This window comes from Strigops habroptila, chromosome 12, assembly GCF_004027225.2.
Source record: "Strigops habroptila isolate Jane chromosome 12, bStrHab1.2.pri, whole genome shotgun sequence".
NCBI classification, from domain to species: Eukaryota; Metazoa; Chordata; class Aves; order Psittaciformes; family Psittacidae; genus Strigops; species Strigops habroptila.
Window position 1 is genome coordinate 25,707,514 of NC_044288.2, and position 26,023 is coordinate 25,733,536.

General features: G+C 36.7%; 1 protein-coding gene across 16 annotated transcripts in view; it reads right to left on the reverse strand.

The window, feature by feature from the left end:
* TENM2 (teneurin transmembrane protein 2) overlaps window positions 1-26,023 on the reverse strand; it is a 689,309-nt gene that overhangs the window by 524,491 nt on the left and 138,795 nt on the right. For all 16 annotated transcript variants that reach the window (XM_030503751.1, XM_030503752.1, XM_030503763.1 and 13 more), the window contains exon 3: window positions 4,272-4,562. In XM_030503751.1, the coding sequence (XP_030359611.1) occupies window positions 4,272-4,497 (226 nt within the window). In that variant the 5' untranslated portion in view covers window positions 4,498-4,562. The remainder of the gene's footprint in view (window positions 1-4,271; window positions 4,563-26,023) is intronic.

Below are 26,023 nucleotides of genomic sequence, written 5' to 3' on the forward strand. Positions count from 1 at the left end.
GATGATGAGTAGTATGGCACAGTAACACAACTGCATGTGGAAGAAAACTGAGTGCATTATACTTCCCAAGTGCCTCTCTCTGAGAATTCTACCGTGATAACTTAATTTTCTATTTGATGTTAATAAAAATACTGGACAATCTTAAGGGACATTATAAGGAATTTATTATAATCATTGTCACTACTACTTTCTAACTCCCGTTAACATACCTATAGTGTTAAAAAAGATTAAAAAAGCATGTTTTTACATATAAAAGAATAAAAAATGGAATTTGAGCTGACATACAGATGCTGTTCTTTACTGAAATTATCTCACTATATAAAAAGAGATGCAATGACATACACAAAACAATTCAACTGTGGTAAAAAAGCCAAAACATGTCAGAAGACCGCTGGGTCCAGTTTAATGTGATTGCCTTATTTAGATTTCTTTTTGCTAACTTCAATCATATACTGTAGTTGTTCTAACATTTCACCGCAGAGATTTACTGCTAAACTAGATCTGACCTGAGAATGAGAAAGCAGGTCATTCACTATAACTATTGGCTAATAAATTTTGCATCAGCTGAAGTCTGGTTCAGGCAGAAACAAAATCCACGAGCTATGAATGCCAAGTGAGGCACTCTGGAATAGCAAAGTTTTCAATCACCCCTTTGAAGCCCAGTTTAAAACTCTTAAAAACTCATTACAGTCTTCTTTTCAGCACAATTTGGTTACAAAGAATACTTGAAGAAAAGTTGCCTTTCAAAGCAACCTCTTTAAAGAAAGGTTTTCCAAAATCCTCATTTTTTGCCTTAAAGGTAATCTACCTTCACTGTGCTGTGTCAGCAGATGAAGCCAGAAAGAAGGTATTTTCTTTAAAAAGAAAAAAAAAAAGAAAAAAAAAGTTAAAGTTTGATAATTGGTTCTCTTTGCTGGAAAAATACATGGCACAGAGAAAATTCACTTATTACCAGAAGATTGTAAAATATTCAAATATTCAGAGGTGGCAGAACCATTGTCAAGCTTTTGACATATCCTAATAGAAAGTATAAAAGTTTTTATTCATCTTAAAATACAGCATTCAAAAAGGACTCCTTGACTTTAAATATATCTTGTGATGTTTGAACGTTCTCTCAGATCCACTGAAGGACTGCATTTTTGAGATTGATTGACTAACGAATATCCATTGCAGGTACTGAATTACGAATACATTTCTGTCTAGATTTAACTATATTAGGGAAAATCTAAGACAAATTAATGGCATGGACCTGTCATTTTAGCCAAGAATCTGAACACCTATTTTGAAGATGACTGGAAAATAAGCTTGACACAAAAATACTAAACTTATTCTGGATCACTTTGTACAAATATTATTATTGATACATTAAAAACAACTTTAAAAGGGGAATTCTATTACTTAGAAAAATTACAGGTCAACATCTTAGAAAGAGCACAGTAAAAGTTATGCCAGACTAAGGAGCTTCAGGTAATATACAGTCATGTCATCCATCATGCCTTTATACCAAAACTTCCAAATCCCACACCAGAAAGTAGCATCTACGACAAAGAGGAACTTTCTTTGGCAGGCACATTGGTCAGCAATTAGCAAATCAGCTTATTTCAAAACATTGAAATGATGACAAGTTTTAAATTTATATTCTCAGAACTAAACTTCCAACAACATTCAATTTTCCTATCAAATGCTTTATTCACACTAGCTTCCAAAGGGATTTATATTTCCAAGATCTGCTTTTTCATGAAGACAACCAAGTCAAAACAGAAGGACAATAAAATACTAAAGCAAACAAAATGATCTGTTTCAGACTTCTGAGCTCTGAATATAGTTTTTATTATTTGCATTTCACTGCCGAGCCATAATAAACAAAAATGGAAGTAGTACAACTTGGTCTTATGCTTCATAGATTTTCAAAACTGAGTAATGTATGATCAGGCAGTAGCTAAAATCAACTGCTTTGAGCAGCTCCAGTACCATGGTTAAACCAGATACTTTTCAGCAAATCAAATGCATATAGCTTTACTAACAGAAGAGACAAAATATTGAGGAAGATATCTACAATTGCTTAAAAATGTCAAGCTTTTTTATAATAGAAGAATAAAAAATTCTCTAAAGACTATTTATTTTAAGCATGTTTATTTCCTACAGAATTTAATCCCATCAAAACACCCACTCAAATTTAGAATAAATTTACATGTATAAATTCCTAGATGTCTGCAGCTGGAAACTGCATGCGTAAGATGTAATGAACAGGATTTTCTACTATGTGAACCACATTTTTTATCCCTACAATATTAAAGTAGCAAGTGAGAACATGTACTGAGCCTTAACTTAGTTCTATTTGCCACGTTATCTCAGATTTCATGTCAGTAGAGGAACTGTGCAACCACAAATATACCAAGCTTTCAAATACAAAGAATTGTCATACGGACTTATTTTCTGAAGAAATTTGCTTTCTAAACTTAATAAAAGCAGGAAAATAAGGAGTTATTGCCCATATTAAACAGACATGTAGATGTGGCACTGAGGGACATGGTTTAGTGGTGGACTTGGCAGTGCCGGGGTAATGGTTGGACTTGATGACCTTAAAGATCTTTTCCAGCCTGAACAATTCTGTGTTTCTATACTATTTAACAAAAACTGACTTTGGCTTTCTAAAATAAACTTTACTCATCTAGACACAACACCACAGACTAACAGAAAGGGGAAAAAAAAAAAAAAAATCTGAGTATTTCAATTCAGTTACCAACAATTTGCACTCCCCTTCATAAAGAGGGCAGATAAGAACACATTAATAGCAGGAGGAGGAGGAACAGTTGTCAAATCAGTAATCAAGAGAAGAAGAACACCCTCATGAAATGCCGAATAATGACCTGGAAACTAAAATTAGGCACTTGAGCTGAAGCATCAATCGTCCAGATAGAGAAAAGTAATATTTAGATGACTCCTGCACACAAAGGCTCAACAACCCACAGTGAAAATGGCTCCAGTAGCTTATACGATGTAGTTGCAGTTTGATGGGTTCTCTCTAGTTAAATGCCTGTAAGCAAAGACCGACCCTACAAGAACAGAGATTACCTCAGAAAACAGAACTGGATGTTGGATAGATCAAGCACAATTCAAACACTTCCAAATGTCTGTACACAAATGTGAGACAAACATGGGATTAGTCAAGGGTTTAATTAGAGATGCTAATTAATAGCTATTTTGATTTAAAGGTGAAAGCAGACATTGACTGCTGGCAGAATGCTTTAACAAGTTGGGTGACATGATATCATGTATAAAAAAATGACCTTTCATTGACCAATCTCCACAGAGAAGAGTAAGAACTTAGAATTTCCTGAGTCACAATATTAGAAATACATAGTAGGGAACTATCACATGGCATTAACAAGCACATACATAAAGTAGTTGAGTTTCAGCAATTCAAGATTTACTGGATAATTCCATAGAGGGGGTACAATGGGCTATACATTTATCTCTCAAAACTGCCTATATCTTACTTGATAGAAACCATATCTGATTCTTCAACTAAAACTAAACCAGGTCATTTATTTTAAAAACCGTATCTAATTGTTGACTGAATGACAATTTAATAGGCCTATTTGGTCAAGTTAACCAGATGATTGGATGCTGTTCTTATGAAGCAATATCCACTAATGGTTTCAACACACTTGACTTCTGATTGATTCAGACAAGTAAATACCTGAATGAGAGTAAAACATTTCGATTGTTATTGGACAGAACAGGTACTTAAAGTAAGAAGCATTTTATAAAAGAAGAGATTGCTTCACCATGCTTACAAGTTCACACAAGCAGGTTATTTCAAATATTCGAGGATCTCAATGCTGCAATAACATATTATAGCCAGTTATGAAAGTAATTAAACAGGTTTGCTCCTTCCAGTTTTTATGAGGTGAAGGATGAGCAGGAAGAGTAAGCAGTGACAAAATGAAAGCAGAGGAAACAACATTCCCATTCCCATGTTTCAATTACATAGCAGTTAGGAACAGGAAAGGAATTCCAAGGCACCTGATTAATAGTGCCATATGTTAATAATTAATATGTTGGCCATATGAGGTTTTACCATAACAGTGTTTTATTCTGAGAAAGAAGTTCCTAATTTAACACAAAACAGTTGAAATGCTAAAATGGTACCCATTCTCCTACAGTTCTATCATTAAACTTCCTTATAATACTGGTTACTTTAACAAGCAACAGAGACTGTCTGCTGAGGATTACTGTAAAGAAATCAGTTCTAAGTTTAAACAAACCTTGTCTTGGAAATTCATCTGACTCCCTGTGAACCAGGTCAGAAACTCGATTTCCATAGTGCATCCTGGTGTCATGATCATATGCCTTCAGTGTCTCACTTGAGCTGTAAGACTTCTGAGTTGGTACTCTGCAGTCTTCACTGTCCAGTGAAGAACTTGTATAGCGACACTCCTTTCCGCACCGGCCCCTCGTCAGAGAACGGTGTCTTCTGTCTTTGATATCCATTATTTTGAGTCAGGTAGGATGCTTTCAGAAAAGCCACTCTTATATTTGGGGTCAGTCACTGTCACCTAAAGCAGCAAAGGATAACAAAAGAGTGAGCAGTGTTGCTACTGCAGTTTGTTTTATTCTAATTCCCTTGAATTATCCTTGAAGAACAATGTGACACAGACTGAGAAGAAAGAGAAGACCCACATGATGCATCCTTAGAAATTGAAATAATTGCCCTGAATGGGTGGGGGAAGAAAATCAAATGCTGTAAGAGAATGGCATTATATCTAAATTATCATCTTGTTGAAGAATTTAAAAAATAAGGATAAAACAAAACCACTGTTATCTTTTGATTTTTGAATGAGCACTGATAACACACAACCGACAGAATCGTATTTGTTCCTGATCCTGCAACAGTACAAAGTAAAACAGACTCAAACCAGCTCTAATTATTTCCATTCTTCCTGCAGGAGGGCTTGCAATTAAGAATGAAGCATGCAGAAGAGTTGCATAGAGGAGATTATTTCTATTCAGCATTGATGCATCACAAACGTGTACGTTATCCTTGAACAATGTGTTCAGAAGCAGCAGCTGACTTCATTGCCCCTGGATAATGTAATCCAAGGCCCTGTTCCAAACAAAAGGTGGACCAGGTATCTCAAAGGTCCTTTCCAGCTTTGACATTTCTGCATTTTTATTATTCTCTGAAAACACTTTGGGAATTGGCTTCTCTTGGGCACCACAGAACATGACTAGATGCTCTTCTTCACAGTCCCTCAAGAAGACCAGTTTATACATTTCAGCAGTTGGAGCTCTTGAAAATTGTGTAAAAAATATCTTCTTGCTCACTGGACCAGAAAGAGAGATTCTTACATTCTGCTTAATTAGGACACCCTTACTGTGGCATATATACTTTGATATATGCATAGTTAGCATGCATAAACTGCAAAATGAAAGATACTGTTGAAAGCAAGAAATAGACTAAGCATGAGCACCCTAACCACTGGGGTACTCATTATTTTGTGTTGGTATTTGGATGTGTGTCTTTCTCTCATGGCATCCCATGCCCAGGTCTGTACTAGTCCTGAGAAATCCTCATGACAAAGCTTTTTGCCGGAAAGGAAATCTGCCCACACAAAGAATACCCAGATTTGCTAACAAGCAAAAACCAGAACTAAACTTCTTGCTTTTCTATTCCTGGCTAAGGAGGTGAAGAAATGGTTTTGGCAAATCTAGCTGGGACAGTTGAAGACATTTTGTTTCCCGTTGTCCCTCTCAGTCCAGGTGCCTACTGGAAAGCCCTCCCCGCAGGATGGGAGTAGGTCCTGCACACCAGCTGCACCCAGTCTCAGGCCAGAATCTTAAACTACAAAAGGGCTTCAGCAATACTACTGCTTCTGGCACCTCTGCCACCAAAGTAACAAACTCCAGTGAAAAGTGGTAAAAAGCCCAGAAGGCAGTCCTGTCTTTCAATGTTGTAGTTGTTTGTACCGATAGGAAAGGAGGTCATAACATTGGCTTAAGTATTGGCTAAATCATGGGTTTTTGGCTGGAATAGATTTTGACCCTAAGAGAGAACAAATGTACTTGGCCAGAGGAACTAGTGAACTTGAGAAAAGGTTTATTGGCTTCATTTAGACTCTGACATTTAGACTTGTTGTGGGTTGGTTTTGGGGGTTTTTTTTGGGTTTTTTTTCCTTTCTATATTTCAAAGAAGAAAGTTAGGTAACCAGGAGAAACAGCTGCTTTAAGCCACCCACAGATACTCCGCAATCTGTGAGCAACAGAAAGTGTAAACATGCTTACTTTTTCCTCCTTTTTCTCTTATTTTCAACCATGATGGTACATTTCGGGGGGGGGGGGGGGGGGGGGAACAACAAAACCACAAAAATCACAAAACACCACATCCAGAAAAGCCAAAACAAAATCAGAAGACATTCAGCCCTTAAAACTGGGAGAGTTAGTTTTAGAATTTTAGATTAAAGACAACGGAAGACTCAGTATATACTCCCATTTTTCACCTCTCTGACTGTCCAGTGGCTAAGCTGACTTCCCCATATCCAAATTATTAAGTTCAATTCTTTGGTCCTGTAATATTTATTAAACTGTAAAGTATATTAACACTGGTGGCACAAACACTTCCTTGAAGTTTGAGGAGACACATGTTCATTTAGGTTAACAATGCCTGGCTCTCCGATCCCAGTCCAGTGCTATCTCATCAAACTCAAGTATCAATAGATCACAAGTACAAAACACAGAAGCAGGTGAATGAAGTACAATATTGAGCAAAACCTGCCAGTTACTCTCTGGATGTCTTCGTGCTACTCTTCAATGCAAAAGCCTATTACTCCACATGAAGTTTATCAGATCACAAAAAAAACCAGCTTTTTGTTTTTATGATTGCTAAACTTTAAGCTGTCTGGCCTGATTTCTATTGTTTTGGAAAGAACATTTAATTCCTTGTTACTACAGTTAAAAGAAGAGTTTACAATGGCTGAGCCAAACCTTCCGATTCTTTTCATGATATTAGCTTCTTAAAGCATCTTCTTTAAAAAAGCAGACAAATTTATTTTAAATTTTTTCCCTCAATAAACATTCTTTTGTTTTGTGCAATTATAACTACAAAAATAAAAGGAAATGGTAAGACACACTAATGCTCTACTGTTGATAATGCCAAGAAATATTCTTCAGTCACCCTCATGTGATGAATATAAAGCACCAACATCTGCATGGTCGGTACCATGAGAAGCGCAAGAAAATAAATGTAGAAATATGATAAATCTATTCCAACAGCTTTACTTTGAGCTTTCTTAAGGAAAGTCTTGTTACAAGAATCAGATGCCAATAATTTGGTGAATGACTTGATCTTTATAATAGTATTAAAAATTTTCTTGAACTTTAGTAAATTTTAAGAGATGCTTAAAAATATTATAGATAAATTGAAAACATTCTTATTGGGGTTTTTATTCAATGACATGTTCATATTATTACAGTACTACTTAACTTTTTCCTAATTTTTCTATTATTTTTCTATTTTCTATTGAGGACAGATCCCAAGCATCTGAGACTAAATACATATACCTAAATGCAACAAAATATTCTCACAGATTCTCCTCTCATCCTCGTCTCTGTTTTGTTCACAGAAATCCCCAAAGCAGTCAGGCAAAATGCAGTTCCACAGCATTGGCAACAAACTGCTCTTCAAATTCTGACAACGGTATCACCATACGTGGTTTAAAATGTGATGAAATGAAATTGTAACACACTTTTAGAAAACTTGTTTCACATTTTTCACATACTTATCTTAAATAGATGAAATACTGTTTCAGTTCTATGATAAATACCTTCCCTGTTAGAATGTGAAATCTTTATGTAATCTATTCCTGAAAGGTAAAAAGTGATAGCTTTGGGTAAGCGAGAATAATGGTGAGATTCAATTTGGGTTTAAAATCCCTGATACTTTTTGACTTGCCTGTCTCAAGGGCGCTCTATGAATGGTTTATTTTGAGTAATTGACCTAAATAGTAACTGATTTAATAACTTCTTTTGTTTCAAAGGATTTCACTAAGTCTGCGCATATTGACCCACTTATACTACAGAGTAGTACAACCACTAACTGACTTCAACTGTTTTTCTCATCTATCAGTGCCTTAATTCTCTACGAAGCACCAGTAGGACCCCCATCTAACTTTCTGAGTAAGATATTTATGGCTTGCAAGATTTTTGGTCAAGTTTCAAAGGTATGTAGTCTCAGACTAGAGATGTAGACCTTCCACAGATAGGAAATCAAAAGCAATAAATGGGACATGCTGTATTTGCTGCTGACGTTTATCGCATGTGCCGCAAGTTACACGTGTCTAATAAACTTTGGACTCACTATTCACTTACTACAAACTTTTGTGTTTATGTGAAACAACTATTTACCTGGACCTGCGTACTGCAGTGGTCACAAGAGCATAAGTGGTAACTGCGGGGTAGTCCAAGGATGTTAAAACACTGTGTGTCGAGGAGAGAGGAGAGAGCTGAGGAGCTCAGAAGTGAAAAGCAGGGGTTTGTTTCAGGAGGTTAAAAAAAAAAATTGACCACTTCTTCTTGTGTTAGTAAAGTCAAATCAATAGGAGGCATGGAGAGAGGACTCAAAATGAATTTTAATGGCTTAGAAAAGCCTACGCTAAAAGTGTCTTTAAATTTGAAGTTGATACTTACACTGATCTTACTTAAGTTATGTGCTTGTTTCTTGCATTTTGTAATGATCCCTTATACTGTTAGAGGGTACACGGCCATTAGAACTGCCACTCACTATAGACAGAATGCAGTAATCACTTGGAGGTTAAGAGAAAACAAAGCACTTCACATTTACTTTGTGCCCCTAAATAACCTAGCACAACTAGATCAAAACATTACAATAGTGCATACAGTATGAGAAATAGGCTTTTTTTTCTCTCTTTTTAAAAAAGAAGTAGTACACCATGTACCAATCTGTTCATTAAAAAACAGGTCTCATAAAAGCCTGTACTCCTTTTCATCATCAACAATTGGAAATAAGCTTGTGATTTAGACATTCAAATGCTGTTCATTATTTTATGGAAAGACTATTTTTGAAACGAGAAAATTCAATAATTCAGTTTTGGCACAGTACAAATTTTCAGGGAATAAGTAAAATGGTTATTTAACTGCTGTATTTTTTTCAGATTTTAATATTAGTCAAAAGGTACATCTCTCTCTCTGGATCACCTCTGCCTTTAAAAAAAGACAATAAATAAAATGTGGGGTTTTTTTAATGAAATACTACTGTAGTGTGTACACTTTGTTACATAAAATAATGTTGATGACAAGTATGCTGGGCCAAAAATCAAAGCATATTTGGACAGTCTGTTTGGTGTAATAATGTAACTTCAATTTCCATTGGTAAGTCTTTCTTCTGGTTTTTTCATATTCTTCTTTTTGTTACTCCAAATACTGAATTTTCCTTTCAGCGTAGCTACTCTATGTATTGTGTTGAAAATTAGGCATATTTAGTGTGACATGTGAAATAGCTATTTCAGAACAGTTTTGATGAATGATTCAAGTTTAAGTAATAGAAGACATACAGTGCTTATAGGCATCCTGTGTTGTGCCGTACTGTAGAGAAAAGCTGCTTTTCTCATGATTTTTTTCTTTCAGTAAATAAAAACTATAGGAAGCATTTTCAAACTAAGGGCAGTCAAAATGGTACACACAACAAAATCAAGCACTGTGCCAAATCTTTCTCTCGTGTATGTGTTTTTATCTACGTAAATATACAAATTTTTATTTCCAGGCTATCTTCTGAGATTTCTGTACTCCAGGAACTTCTTACAAATCCCAGAACTGTTTAAATCTATTTTGAAAATAACATCCCATTAAGAAAATAACATGCCATCAAGAACTGATGAAAAGCCCAGGAGCAACCAGACAGACAGCTTTCTAACAGCCTTAGTCTCACATCATTCGAAGGCTGCTAAGGATTAACCCCTTATTTTCCACTGAGTGTGGGGCACAGGGGTTGATACATGTAAGCACATCCTCTTCTCTGTACTGAGAGGCTTCAGAATCCCAGGTGACACTGAGGATAAATGAGGAGTTTCTTTCTGACAGGTACTTTATGTCACAGTTGAAAAAGCAGGTGGACAAACGCAGATACAAATATCTAAATGTTATTAAATGTGGCTTCTGGTTTATGAACCTCATGAGCTGGGGATCACCACAGATTTGGAAACCACACCAGTAAAATTTCACTGTTAGCCAAGCATCTGCTATGAACTGTGCGCTTTTTCCCATCCCAGAACAACATGAGAAATAACAAGCTTCAAACTCAGCTTCCAGAGTGGGGAGAAAAATACCAGCCTTTAAGCCTCCATCACACAAAACTAACAAAGTGCCTCAGTGAGCCCGCACAGTATATTTACATGATTATTCTTGAAAATTTGTTTTAAACTCGCTAGAATATTACTTTCATTCTACATATTTCAGCAGCTGGTCATCACAAGAGTGTGGCAACCATTACGTTGATTCCCATCCTAGGTGTTGCATCAGCCATTAGGAGTAGACTATGTCACACAGACTTGGAAAGATGGTCATGTTTTGTGAAACATGAGACACAAGCAATGAAAAAGTACAGAATGTACGAATAGCAAAGAGTTTATCTCTTCTTTTTTTCAGAGAAGGGCTTGTAACCCACCCAAATTAGTACTAAGCAGAACATGACATATAAATGAGGCTGAAATGACACCTCCTTCTCTTCCTAGATACATGGAGGCAAAACAGTAGAGAGTTTGAAGGAGAAGAAAAGAAAGTGACAGAATCATTTTTCTCGCGTATCCTGGAGTTTCTCAGCTGCATGAAGTTTTCAAGTTTTGCCTCTTGGGGAGTGTTTTTCCTTCTTTTCTGAATAAGGCATTAACATTCCCCCACTCCAAACACTGCTCAACTAAGAAATCCTAAAAAAAAAAGAGGGTTGACCCAGGGATAACATATTTCCACCCTTAACTCACAGCTGCTTACAAATATTCATTAGGCTTTAGGACAGCCATGAGAGCTAAATCTGTATTATCTTTATTCTATGGAAAAAAACGAAACACCAAAAGGGGAAGAGCCCGCTGCGGTCATACGACGAGTCTGCTGCACACTGTGAGCCCCGAGTTCTAGTTCTCAGTTTCCTGCTCGCAATATAATTGTTATCTAGCACAGAATAATTATCTACATACTTCCATCATTCTATGCAGTCAGATAACAAAAAAAAAAAAAAGAATCAAGTCTCCATAGAACAATACAACAAGCCAACTTCTTAATTAATATTATTACTTAAAATTACTATGGCTGAACAAGTTCACAGAATGGATTTAAAGATCAAATACAAACTGGCCACTTCAAAAGACTAAGTTTACAAAAATAATTGCCTAAAGAGCATTATTACTCTTCTACTGCCTAGAAAGAACAAACAATACTATTAACTACTGCTAAAATGCTGTTAATGAAGAAAGGTAGACTAATTTATCATTGCATAATTAACACCATGCAGTTAAGCATGCTTTAACGATTCTGTATAATAGTTTCCTATCACTAGAGAATACTTTTGAATCAGGAAATAATTGTCTAAATAATTTTTGATTAAGTCTTTGATCAAAATGATCAACATTTATAGAAGTGAGATAGCTCTAAATGCCCATGCAATGAACGACAACTTGCTTTATATAATCATCCATTGGTGATGTTATCTTTTTCTTTCTAATCCTAGGGTAGAACTCTGTCTTTAATTAAGTTAATGGGATTTTTATCCTAGCAATTTTTACCCTTAGCTCCATTACTAGCAATGGAGCCAAGACATCAGGCTCACTGGAGCACAGGTTGTGCTCCAGCCATTCCCCCTCTCTTTTGCTTTTACCAACACTTAGTCATTAGTTCATTTAATTTTTCTGTCCTCTTGGCAGGCTCCTTCTTTATCCCCATAGTTTCAGTTATGGATTTGAATGCTGTTCACTTCCACAAGCCTTTTCCTTTACGCCCAGGCTAATCCATCAGCTGTCTCCGAGAACTCTTGGGCACTGTGCTTCCATATTAAACTCGAGGGGTTTGATTTTAAACATATGACTGTGCTGTAAAGTTGGAGAAAGGACATGTACTTTCCTTGCAACCAAGTAGGTCCATGCCAAGAAATTTAAGACAGTTCCTTCCTTCCTTTTCCACTTCCTTATGTTAAAACATTCTGTAATTCTACACCTGTTGGGCACCTTCATTCTTGCTGGCACTAGCAGAAGCTATGCCACTGGGTAAAAGATCAGCCAAAAGAAAACCATTAGGAACACACCTTTCACTTCTTCTTCACTCTTAATAGATGAGTACTCTGTTAATGGGGAACTTTTCCAAAATCTGAGATCAAACGAAGCTCCTGCGTACGTCTCATCAGAGGATGCTACTATAAGAAGATCATGTTGCTGAAGAGGTTTCTCAGCGATTTTCAAACCTCTACAAGACTGTTGTCAGAACTCATCAAACGTAGTAATCATGCAAACAGTTATGAGTTTAGGTACTTTACTTCTCATTTCAGTCGAGAACACCACCTGCTTTTGACTCTAAATTTACATCACTCCCTTTCTTTCCTGAAAGCTTCCATGGAATTTCTCCTACTTCAATTTGATACTAACAATTTTCATATACTCATAAACAAGATGCTTTAATATGTTTTCTCCCTGCTAGCAGCGCCAACCTACAAAAATATTCTTTGAAGAAGGCTTTACTAGTGACCATTTTTAAAGTTGTGCAAACTTATCAGGATAATAAAATGCCACAATATTTTAAAACGCCTATTAGTATTTAGTACCACTTCAAATAAATACAACTATTCCCAATTACACAAGTAAATAACACACTTGGCTGAGCTCTGATACTCCCCTCTACTGTGTGGGGAGAGGAAAAAAAACAGAAGGAACAAAGAGAGTCCTTTTATTTGTGTAAACTCTCAGCCTTACTCCTTGGGAGTTCTCTGCTTCTGTAAGCACACAGATTTTATCAGAAATAACAACTTCCTAAAGCAATCCTTTGTTTTAAGAGTTCAAGGGAGGTTAAGAAAAAGTTAAAGGGAAAAAAAGAAATATGAATGGAAGACAATGGAACATCGTGTTACAGCACACAAAATAGATGCCATTATATCTCAACAGCTTCCATAAAAGTATTTTCTGAAACATTTTAAATTCTAGATCGTCTCAGACAGTAAGGACACTTTGCAGAACAAAAAAGGCTGCACTGTAAGTTCCCCAGCTAACAACTACACCTCAAGTGCTGTTCCATCTTTCAATAAAACAAAATGAATTGCTTTATGAAAAACAATTAACCCTCGCAGCAACTGATAAAATGAACACAAGTGTTCTATGAAATGACCAACTGTAATTAAAAAATCTCCAGAGAATTTCCAGAGTCCACACAGCAAGGGGTTGGCAGGGACAGAACTGAGGTCTGTCACCTCAAAAGCTGGTTCACCCAACGCTGCAATGCAAGGTTTGTTTGCATGTTATCATAGCAGAAGAGGACAGAAAAGATATTCTTGATTAATGGAAATATTTTTAATAAGAAAAGTATACTTCTAGGACATCAACTGGTCCAACACCACAAGAAGCAGCAAATACCTCATAATATTGTACAGTCACTGTGCAGACATTACTACGGCCTCTGTTCTATCACCAAACCATGAAGACAAAGGCCACATCACTCTGGAAGAAAATCACTCTAGAGAAAAGGCCACACGCTTCAAGACATGGTAGCTACCTACTCATTTGGGCAGCCCATGTAATGCAATGTATACTCTCGCACTGCAACTTCCTTCTGCAGACTTTGTCATAGAACCACGATTTTGCTTCCTACCCTCTATCTGTGTGTGTCTCCAAAGAAAGCCGGGCATTTTCTGGTGGTTAAGAGGTTTACTCTGTGTCATTTTGTCAGCAGTCACTCCTCACGTGGCTGAGGAGCCCATCCTGGCTCCTCAGCTGCCACAGTTCTCAACCCTCTATGTGATCTTCATCCAACACCTAGCAGGAAGTGCCTGAAGGCACTTGGAGACAGCAAAGTCTGAAGCTGTACCAGTACAGAACATGGAGCTCACATATTCTCAGATAAGCTATCGAGTGAGAAATGCAAACCATCTCCTATTCAGGATGTGTGGCTGAACTTTAGAAAGCAAGAAGAGTCACAAGGAAGTAACCAGTTAAAAAACCTTCTCAAAACTGCAAGGAATCTTTACAAAATCCATTCTGTCCTTTTGTTCCATTGCCATTTCACAGAAAGAACAATAACAAAGCTGCAATGTCTAATTTCTTCTCGAGACTAAGCTCACTGCACTAAAGCCAGCCCCCACGATTTTGCCATCTGGTGCCTAGATTGCCATATATCCAGAATGTAGAGATGCCTGCATTCTTCAACTGCCATGGTCAAACTTTCCAGCAACAGCATCAGCATTTTATAACAAGGATAGAGACCAAACCTAAGGGAATCTGGCCAGAAAGATCTAAACCAAATGTAAAACAAATGTTGTTTCACCTACCACATTCAGCTGTACCACCAAGTCTTGCAAAGCAAAATTTGTAACTTCAGTGAAGACTTGGTTCAATCTCAGTATCTATTGTATTTGTACAGCTATACAGACATGCTGTTCTACATCCACAGAATATGGAATTGAAATATTTTAAAATTACTCTTGAAAATACTTATGGAATTGGCAAAGTTTATGGCTTTGTTTTTCAAAACAGAAAAGTAAGTAGAAGTCCAAAACTTAGTTGTTTCTTCTACTAAGGATTAGATGCTATGTACAGAGAACAAAAATAAGGAACGCAGTTTAACAAAAATTACATCGTGGAACTAGAGTTCTTTACAGTCATAACCAACTTGTTAGAAGTTAAACATAACAAGCCTAAAAATGCTCTCTTGTTCCAATGCTGTATTATCTACCTAAGTAAATGATTTCTTAATACCATTATTTTTAGCAGCACTCTACAGATGGCAACAATATTGCATGAAGTTCCCCCCCCCCTCCCCGAAACAAGTAAGATGTCCATGAACTGGAGCAATTCCGGGCAAGGATGCCAGTGTCTCAAGGGACTGGGGAGGTCATCTGCATGGAGAAATGAAGGAACTGGGCTTGTTTAACCTGCTAAAGAGATGGCTAAGCGGGACCTAGCAATGGCCTTCCTATACCTAAAAGGCTATGGAGAAAAGGGAATCAGGGTCTTTAGTGAGGGGAACCAAAGGCGAGTGAGAAAGCATAGACACAAACTGAAGTATAGTAAGTTTTGATCAGAAATAAGGTGGGTAAAAACAGCGTGGGGACAAATATGCACTGGAAGGTGTTGCTGCAGAGGCTGGGGAATTTTGCATGTTTTCAAGACTCAACTGCACCAAGCCCTTAGCAACCTAGTCTCAGTTCAGTATTGAAGCTTGGATCAGGTGAGCTCCAGAGGCCCCTTCCAGCCTCAATGGTCGGTGACTCTATGATATTCTTAATTTAGGTAAAGTTCCACAGTCATTAAAAAATATATATATATATATATATACACACAAGCCTGTAAAGTGAACACACAATTAAAGCTTTATAAGCTAAGCACACAGGCTTAAGAAGTCAGAGTTTTTTAAAGTAGAACATTAATCTAACCTTGCAGATTTAAAGCTGAGCTCAAAGCTCCAATAGCACAACAAGGCAGAGACCACATTACATCTGCATATGGGTGCAGAGTGCAGAGGACCAGCAAAGATCGCTGCAGCAGGGTCCTTGCTGCCCCATCATGCTGTGACAGAACAGAAGGAATCCACATAGCAATGGTAAGCCAGAGAGAGCAGAATGGGCTTTGTTGCTTCTTCAGTTTCACAGTACAGACCATCTGAGAGAACTGAAAATGCCCAAAATGCACTTCTAGAGTGAAGAAAATTCACAGAAACTAAAAGCACAGTTTAACAACAGTAACAAGCACAAACTCTATCGTAATTCCCAAGACACTGCTGTAAGCTCATACACTTCCAAATATATCATTTGACAGTACTGACTTTGAAATGGTCCCTTAAGAATATGAAAATAAACCTAAAAGAAATCAACTCTGCCATACATTACAATGACACTACTATAAATCTAAAGAAAACAACTCGAGAGAAGGAATTGCAACCTGTAACACCTGAGAGGGCACCTCTCCATCAGTCACAGCCAAGTTCCCATGTCATGTAAATCAATCCATTTTGCATTTTGCATTGAGGATTTTGTCTTTTGTTGGCAGCCCAGCAATCATAGCATTCATCTGTGCCCATCCTATAGATATGTGGCCAATGACCAACTTTAGCTCTGTGTGTGATACTCGGATACATGGTACATTATTCTGGGTACAAATCTATAGATAGGTGTAAAACAGATAAAAAATATCAGAAGCTGAACTTGTTATAGTGATTTATCTACCAAATCCTTCCATTTCTATTTCCACTGCAGAATATAGTATAGGCAATAGGTATGAACCCATGACCCCACAACTGTGGTTTCTCCTATGTAAACTCGTTTGACAAACTGCAAAAGGCTTGTTAATTTGAGCCAGTGTACTGGGGGGGCTGCGTAATGTCTTCTCTCTGCTGTATTTAATTCAGAGCAGGGGTCAACCTCCGTGTGTGGAGAACACAATCTACTAGGCCTGGGTATACAGATGGAACAGTCGTATAACTGCATGCCTGGGATTAGTATAGGTTTGGTCCCCCCAGTTCTGGTGCACCAAAAAGGTGCACCAAGAAGGAGTTTGTCCATTGCAACCACAGATAGGTTGCAGTTGTTATCAGAGGAAGAACTGTTGTCCTCTGTTAAGGACGGAAAACCAACTGAAATTTTCTGTGTTTGTTTGGTTTATTTTCCAGGTTTTACACACCACATAGTCTTATTCTTGAGGAAACCTAGAAGAATTGGAACTGACCTCTGGAGAGGGCATCACCTATGGTAACTGCACCAGAGCTGTGATTGCTTAGTGTAAAAAGCAAACAAACTAACTACTCAACCTTTTCCCAGCATCTTCACTTTCCTACAAGTTCTTCAAGGAGGTGCAGACCATATGTGCAGTAACAGGGACAATTCCTGACAGCAGAAATTGTGAAGAAAGGAACACTTAGGTACATTCCATGAACGAGCATTGGTATTTCTTGAGATGTGCAGAGTCAATAAAGTGTCCCAATTAACCATCTAATTTGTAACTAGCCTTTTTGGTAGTTACATCTAAGGTGAGTTGCCATCGATCTTAATAGGTCCAGAATTTCAAGCTATGTATTTGCATGAGTATGAAGCCTGATCACCCAGACACACACTTCTGGCTTAATAGTCACACGTGTGCCTCAATGCGCTGGACAAAGACTAATATAAGTAACATCTTTCCACACCTTTCACAAACAATTTTACTAATGCTCCACCCTTTAAAGTATTTCTCCTCTTCACAGCACTGCAATTGCATATTTTAATACATAAAGTTACTGAGGCAGAGAAGAGCAAAACCGCAGAGCAACCCTGCTATTTAAAGCCTCCCTTAGCTTCAGTAGTTTGTTCTGCCTTACAGGCAGTGGGAAACAGCCTCCTCTCTCTGTACGTCTGAGAGCAGGAAGGAAACAGGAAACAAACACTGTAAATGCTTTATTATCCTGAATTGAAATTAATAAACTATGAACAGTTTTAACCTAATTTACTAGGAAAGAGAATTGGAAAGATATCTGACAAAGGTTTTCATATACATTAAGAGCCATTGGATTGTAAATTTAGGTCAATACTGAGACACACAATGACCTACAGGTAAAATGATCCATACACTATTACCAATTTCCTCAGTTGTCCAAATTACCTTGGTAATTTCTAACTTGCAAGAAATCTTTTATGAAGTATTAAAATTAAACTAAAAGGCAAAAAGTAAAGGAGAGAAAAGGAATCTCTTTCTTGATGACATTTTCAGTGGTATGCACATGTCACTCTTCAACAGCAAATTCTGCACAAACAATGGCAGAGACTGTGACTATCAACTCCCAGGGGCACCGGATCCATGAGCTTGGTTCGTGGCCAGGCAAGGTGATGGTCCTCAGGTACTGACAAGAAAACTCCACATACTTGGGAATTAAAGAGCTTCTTACAAAGCTTAGGCTTCTCATCCTCTCCAAAACCAGTCTCTTATGTATGTCTGGGTATTTTGTAAGTGGAATAGCCAAAGCCACCAACATCACTTGCAGCACTACCGTAGAGATTTCATGCAAAACAAATTACTGAAGGACTCGGGACAACTCTAGTTCTGTCTTTCCAGTAACAGAGAACAGGTGACACAGGAGACTGCATCTGAATATAGCGCATCAGGCAGCAAGGATAACTCCTTCAGTAGCAATTCATACTGACTTCCTTCTAGAAAAAGCTGCTCCCTGAACCATACAGCCAACTTTCTATGGACAAGAGTTCTATGCTTATACAGGCAGCTAGAATTTAAACCAGAAAAAGAAAACAAGTATATGTTCAATCACATGTAAGTAGACTAAATCCAAACAACCAAGAAATCTGTGAATAAACCACTAAACTGGTTTCAATTCTAACAACATAAAAAATACAATCAGTTTTTTTTTTTTTTTTTTTAATTTCAGCTACCATATGATTTCCATTTAAATCACTCACCTACCCCCTTCTCTTTCTCATTTCCTAAGAGGCAAACTAAAAGAATGACATCCCCCAGACTGAGTGAGCACACTAAGAGTTAACATCTGAGAACACAACCAATGGAAATCAAGCTTCATCAATTGAACAAGACTGCTCACCTCCAGGATTTTTATTGAAGAGTAGGTTTTAGTCAAGATGTGATGTACATACATGTACGTACACAACTTAAAAATTTCCTTGCTTGAATTTTTGCTTAGAGTATTCTTGCAAATAAATAAACAAGCTGTTTATATACTTTGGCTATAAGGAGTGTTCCTCATTCTCATCAAAATATTGTTAAGGACAAAACAGTTTGCATGAGCATTTATTCCTTTAAAAAATCTATATACTCACCATGTATCTTGATGGAATCCTCAGCTTTCCAGTTGGATTGGCTTAAATTGTCAGAACTAACATTAGTTCTCAGAAGTTCTAGCCTGAACAAGCAAAGTTTCCTTCTGTTTTGCAGAGGTGAAAAATGTTAGATATCTGCCTTTAAGTCATTTAGCCATCTTAAATGTTTTATATTCAGTATAAAAAACTTATATGAGGCTGCTGGAATACTTTCCAATAATCAAGACTACAGAATTAGGAAATGTCCCATTTAGAAATTGAGTTTTGAGTGATAAGAATGAAATACAAATTGGTCCGTAGTTCCACGACTCCATTTAGGCTGCACTAATATTAGTTCTGATACAGTGCAAGTGCATCACCAGACAGATGGGCAGATCAGTACTTCAAATGGGTATGATTTAAAAATTGTAATTCAACATGAAATTGTGATATATCAGTTAATTAGATTTTTTAAAATGAAGAGTAAGAATGCTTTTAAAAGTTCTTTCTTTATATAGAGGGACTCATCCACAGTTCCTAAGAATTCCAGAAATGAGATAAGTCTAACGATAAGTCTACTTATCAATGTAGAACTAGGCTAATCCTCACTTTGCTAAGTTACATAGTTTATCAGAAGAAGCAAAAGCATGTTTCATTATCATTCCCAGTAAGAACTTAACTATGGAAAAGCAAGGTGTCATGTCATGAAAATCACCCATACTACTAACACACACACACATAAGATTACAAATGCTGTGTTCAAGCTCTGCAGTTAAACCAACCTCTCTGGCTCCTGACAGAGCCCTGTGCAGTAATAAAAGACAGAGTAACAACAATGGAAAGAGTATTCAAGGCAGCAGAGAATTTTGCTCTAGATCAATGTGTGACAAAAAGCAAAATAAGGAGCACTGAAAGCACCCAAACCGGATTTACAACAAGGTACAAAATTTGTAGTGCAGCAGGTAAAACTAAAAGATTACCAGTAAAGGTCAGAGCTTGGTGCACATATTTCACAGCAGCCTACTGACAGTACTGTAAGATTTTCTTTTTTCCACTAGGAATCAGAACTTTATTAACATTCCTTGGGTTTCAGCTACTTCATTTTGACTCATTTTTGCCTCTCAGTGTTTATAAGCTTCTTAATTTTGACTGTTCCCCAAACCCATCTGCATTTCTGGAAATCCTGCTCCTTCATTTCTCTTGATTTCACAAATTCTAGGTGGAGTTGCATTTGCAACAATCTACAATTCTCTTTATAAATGAATCCAGCATGGGGAAACAGCACAGATTTGCAGAATTCAGCTATTCCTCATATGCATATCCAAAATTAGTGAAAATTAATGAGCTTCTACTGTGTATATTTATATGCAACTCTTTGAAGTAATCATTACTAGCCAGCAAAATCACTTGGAGAAGTGGGTTGATAAAAGAAAAGTAAGTAATACATTATCCCCGTATCTGCAGTACCATTCAGTAACACTTTTAACCCTTGTCCTGGATCCAAAATACACTAATAGACCAAACTCTATATCCCACAAGTAATGCTAACCAAAATGATGAACTTTGAAGTATGCTGAATGTGCCCTAAAAAGTGAAGCCTAAAGACTTTTCCTCCCTGGAAGGGAAGTTTTTCTACCAAGACTCAATTTCTTTTTGTCCCAAAATAAACAAGATTTCATGCACAATTGACTTTATCTGCCTCAAATCAATAAAAGCATTAAAATCAATCTTAAAAAAAAAAAAAGGTATAGTTAACCAATGTGATGATTACTGCAAGTCTTGTAGGAACACAAATGTGCTGAATATGAAACTTACTGGTTGAAAGGTGCTTTAGAAGGTTTTCAGGCATTGCTAGAATGCTTTCAAAACAGTGCAGCCACTTACAAAGAGTATTCAGGCGCTGTACCCGGTTGCAAAGGAGTGCACTTTCACGGCATTAGTTTTATAATGAGTCTTTTCAGGCAAATTTCTAAGAATGTATGGTTCACATACTTTAAACTCAATTCATTTATAATTCAGTATTTGACAGAGCTAATGCTTAATTGTTTCTAAAAGGTCTACAAAGGAAAATATTTAATTTTTTATACAACAAACATTAAACTAAAATTACGTTTTGCTTTGTTTTCATGCTGAGGATTGAATTCGACACTGTAACAGAGAAAAGCAGCCTGTGCTTGCTAATGTGATTCTAAATACTGTAGTCACAATTCTCATTGTTTTGCATTAGAAAGAATTTAATCAGACCTAAATTTTGGAATATGGCATTAATGCTGGTAGAAGAGCCTTTCTCCCAACAAATTCCGTTTCATCATTCAAGCAATTAAAAAAATTCCTGACAGATGAGTTAATGCTCACAGTGTGCAGGTTTGAATCCCAATAGGGACACGGCCACATGTTTTCAAAAGCCTACAAACCCATGGGCATATATACCTACAGCTGGTTTAAGCTATAAGTAATGTTAATGAGAAGGCTGAAGTTACTGTTTCCTTTCAAGTCTTATTAATCTTACATTTTCTTATAACAGACAACAGAAGCTACTTTCTGTTTAACATTGTAAGGTTAATAAACACTTTGCAATTAATGTCATAATCAACTGTGTACATCTTCAGAGCCAGTTTTTTCTTCTTCACACAAAGATAATGATGATTATCAGCTCTGCAGCTCCTATAAATCCCTTCACCTCCACTGAGTTGATGAAAATATGTTGACTTGCATCACCTGAGAATTATGCCAGGTTCTGCCCCCAAGCAGGGTTAGCATCATCAGTTTGAAAGCTGTTTTTCAGGGGAAACACAAAGTAATATACCAGTAACAGCTCTGGTTTTGTCAAAAATACATTTGCATTAAAATTTAAATATGCCATTTGGAATTTCAGTCAACTCATCACAGGAACATATCAGCTGATTCTAGATTTCTGAGCAACACTGGACAATCAAATCTCACTGTCATTGGACACGTATGCCATGTTCACACTATATTTGCAAGCTAATTTTAAAACCTAAGAAGTGGAGAGTTATGAACTGGTGTGTTGTCTTACATAATAATCTAAGAAAACATGTACTTCTCAGGAGAGATCTGTGTCGCATCCTTGTCTACAAAAGTGTAAAAGGCCCCTCCATTTCAAAAAATAATGCTGCAATCCCACCAGCAGCAATGGCAAGTTTACCAAATTCTCCCTCTACAAGAGCACAGAAAATGGAAATTTAAAATTAAAGCAGTTGGTAATTCTTCCAAGTTCTAAAACATGCAGTTCTCATATGCAGGGCCTCCTCCCAGTAAATGCCCGAGGACAGAGGTCTGTCCCACCCAGCATAAAGAACCACTTTCATTCATTCATTTTAACTCAACTGGAACCCATACGTGGTCATGTGGGTGCTAAACATGCTTGAAAATGGGATGGACTTTATTTTATTTTATTTTTAATAGAAAGTATTCAAAAAGAAAAGAAGAAAATGGAGAACTCTTACATATTCTGAGGGGTTGGGCAAGATGACCTCCAGATACCCCTTTCAAACTCAACCATTCGTTGATTCGGTAGTTTTTATCTCTCAAATCCTATGTTCTTTTAAAAGACCATTATGAAGAATTATCAGCAATTCCCTGTGTACATAGATGATGAAGAGGAAATGCAAAGTAAGACCTAAGATTTGGACCCAGAACTTGCAATATTTCATTACAAAACTTGAAATCAACTGCTTTAAGGTACTTCCACGGAGACAAGGACCAGCATGGAGGTAACGTGGTGAATATTCCCATGCAAGCTTTAGCTTAGTTTTCTTTCAAATCCAAAGGTTTTTCTCTTCATTCCTCCTTACATATGACATTCACAAACATTCAAATGCAGAACATGCTGTTTTCATATGGAAGATAAAATGGAAGTATAAATTCTGCAGACAGGGCAGACGGAATGGGAATCAATATAGTAATTTATAATGGACTAATCAAATAGCATGTATCTTTTTCACTTCTGTACCTGTACGTTTCGTGTATGTGGATATTTGTTTCTACAAGCAAATATTCCAGATAGCTTTAGTAAAAAAACCCCTTGAAATTTGTTATTACTTGATGGATTTTTAATCCGAATAGATAGAAAAAACTCTCTTCAGATTATTTTCAGAATCTATGGGAGGCTTTAAAACCTCCCATAGACCTCCAAAGGGAATTATAGCAGAGGAGTTTTTCAGATTTACACCTCACTGAGATGGAAAGGTCTGTGTACATCAAATATTAAAAACAAACTCACTATAAATAACCTATAACTGAAGCATAGCCCCAGTGACAACCAACATTTTTTTCTTTTTCTCTCATTTTTGCCCTTTGACATAGCAGTGTGAAAACACTAAAAGAAAAGATGGAACATGTATCTATAAAATGATCTAAAATTTTCCAGTTCTCATGATGTTACCAGTGAAGGTATGTGGTCATATTCCATTGTCATCAACAAATAAAATTGACCAGAAAACAGAGCACACTGTTAACTACCATATAGTCCTGCTACATAATCTGTAATAAGAGATTTGATTTTTAATACTATAAAAAAAAAGACTATTCCATATCTCTCTTAAAATATTTGTAAATTATATCATAGATTAAGAGGTGGCCCTAACTATATGAGCACCACTTGATATTTGCTGTATGTTAATAGACATTCTCTTGAGTAGCTGTGCTTGAATATGTTATAAAGAATAAAAGGAAACACTATTTAGCAGTGTTTTTAAACCCCTGAATGATTTCCGTAATTTGTGACAGTCGGCAGATTTTGATAGTATCTTGCATTGATTTTTATGTTTCAAGATGACAATCATTACGCTATTATCTGCAGTTTGAGCAGTGGAACCTAACCTCCTAATTAGGATGAAAAATTGCTCCAGTTGCAACCCCAGTAAGTCACAAGTCATCAATAATTTTAATAAGAATTAATTTAAAAAACCCGGCAAGGTTGTATTGGAAGTTATTCTGGCATGCATATTGATTAACACTTGGTATTACAACCTATAAAGGACTCATTAAATACAGCATCAATCTAAACATAATATTTTGGTATTTCTTTGATTTTTTTTCTTTTTTTTACTTGTTATAAAGTAAAATAAAACAGAACAAAGCACTAAAAGATTATTAAGGTAAAGTAGCTTTTTGATTGGATGTGTTAACTTCATACTACACTTGAGAGTAACACGACGGAAGACTTCACACTGTGCTATACTAAAAGGGTATATGAGTAAAGAAGCTAGTACTTCTTTTCTATGTCAGCATGAAATATCTCAACAAATCTCACAATTTTCCAAATATAAAATACCTGCCACATATAGAATCAGTCATGTCTTGATTACTGTGACCCTGTTTATTACCACCCCACAGCCATTTTTCTTTTTAGGAAAATGTAAAACTGGGGTATGTGCACTGAAAACACGAGGACATATCTTCATTTTCCATTTTCTGCTAGATGTTGGAAAGACATTGAAGGAGTTGAAAATGCAACATTTTATTTTGAGATCTGCTAAAATAGCAACATTTATTAGCATGGCATCTACCGAACGAGCTGGGAAACCATTAATATTAGCTATAACACAGCTATTTCAAAAAAAGGTTTTTTCTACTCCTGTTTCCACTTGTCTGAATTAAAAAGCTTTTCAGATTAATATTCGAGGTATCCCATGTAAGAAAGGTCTTTTTCAGCATAGACATTTACACTCTTAAAGCTCATAACACGGTTCGACAGAAAAAGAACTCTAAGTGAAAGCCCGACGCGAGACAGTTGGAAATCCAGAAGCACACACACCAATCCTGGTGTCGCTGCTAGGTGGCACTACTGTGTAATTAAACACCCCAGATTTCTTCCCTCCATCTCATTCACTTCAGGCATTTTTAAAAACAACCAACTCGAACGTTTTGAATATAATTTAAACAACAAACAGATCTTTTTCCCCTTTAGTTTCACCTCTTGAGAACTATGTTCTTTATACATAAAAGGTCTCAAAATTAAATTTCCTATCCACAAACCTGTGTTCTAGCAGAGCAGCATTATATGAAACTGCTCACAAAATAGGAGCCAGACTTTGCTTCCATCCTGCAGTGTTACACAATTTCTAACTTCTGCGTAGGTTCTGACCTCGCTTTTCTCTGCATCTCAGGGACAGAATTACCTAGTGCTTGAGGTATGTACTTTTAAAGCCTGTTTTAGTCTCAAGACGTATTTGATTGAAAAGCTCATTTCTAATCATTTGATCTCTTTAAATGCCACTGCTTTTAACAAGCTACATGTTCACTATAAAGTAGTAATAATTATCCGTAGGTACCACAGATGATCAAGGTTTACACGTATTTTCCTATACAGAATTTTGGGAATGTGTCTCACTTCATACAGTGTTTATTTCTGGAAGGAAAACTGGTTCAGTTCACACAGATCAATTACAATTCGAAAAAGCTTTCCCAAGCAAGGTAAGGCAGTCTGTTCAAAAAGCATCAACGGCAGAAAGCTGCTTGGAAAAGTTTCAGCACTGTTATGACTAAAGTAATTACAATAACATACAATGTCATTTAAATCCAGCTTCTTCAACAGTGAGAGCTGCTTACATATTATGCAGTGTAGGTAAATAATACAGTGAGGATTTCTTCATTCAAACACACATCCAAATGGGGATACAGAGGAGCTCTTACTATAGTATTAATACAAGAACAACATGTTTGTTTTTACTGTGAAACAGACTGTTAAGGACTTAAGAATCACTGGTTAGGCCTGAAGAGGTATCAAACCTCTCTTCCCAGATTTTACTAATGATGCACATACAGTTACTGTATTCATTCCAGTATTAACTGAGATGTACAGAGTCCTGACTCAAGAGAAAAGGAGTCAATTAACAGGCTTCAAAATCACAGCACTGAGACTTAGAGATGAAAGCAGAGGACACGTGGCTGCTCCCACACTATCAGAAGTGAACTTGTCCAAAGTTCTTGAGTCTGCTTACAAACACCTCTGATGTCATTGCTTTCATTGCCTGCCCACATAAACAGTCTTCTTGTCTGCCT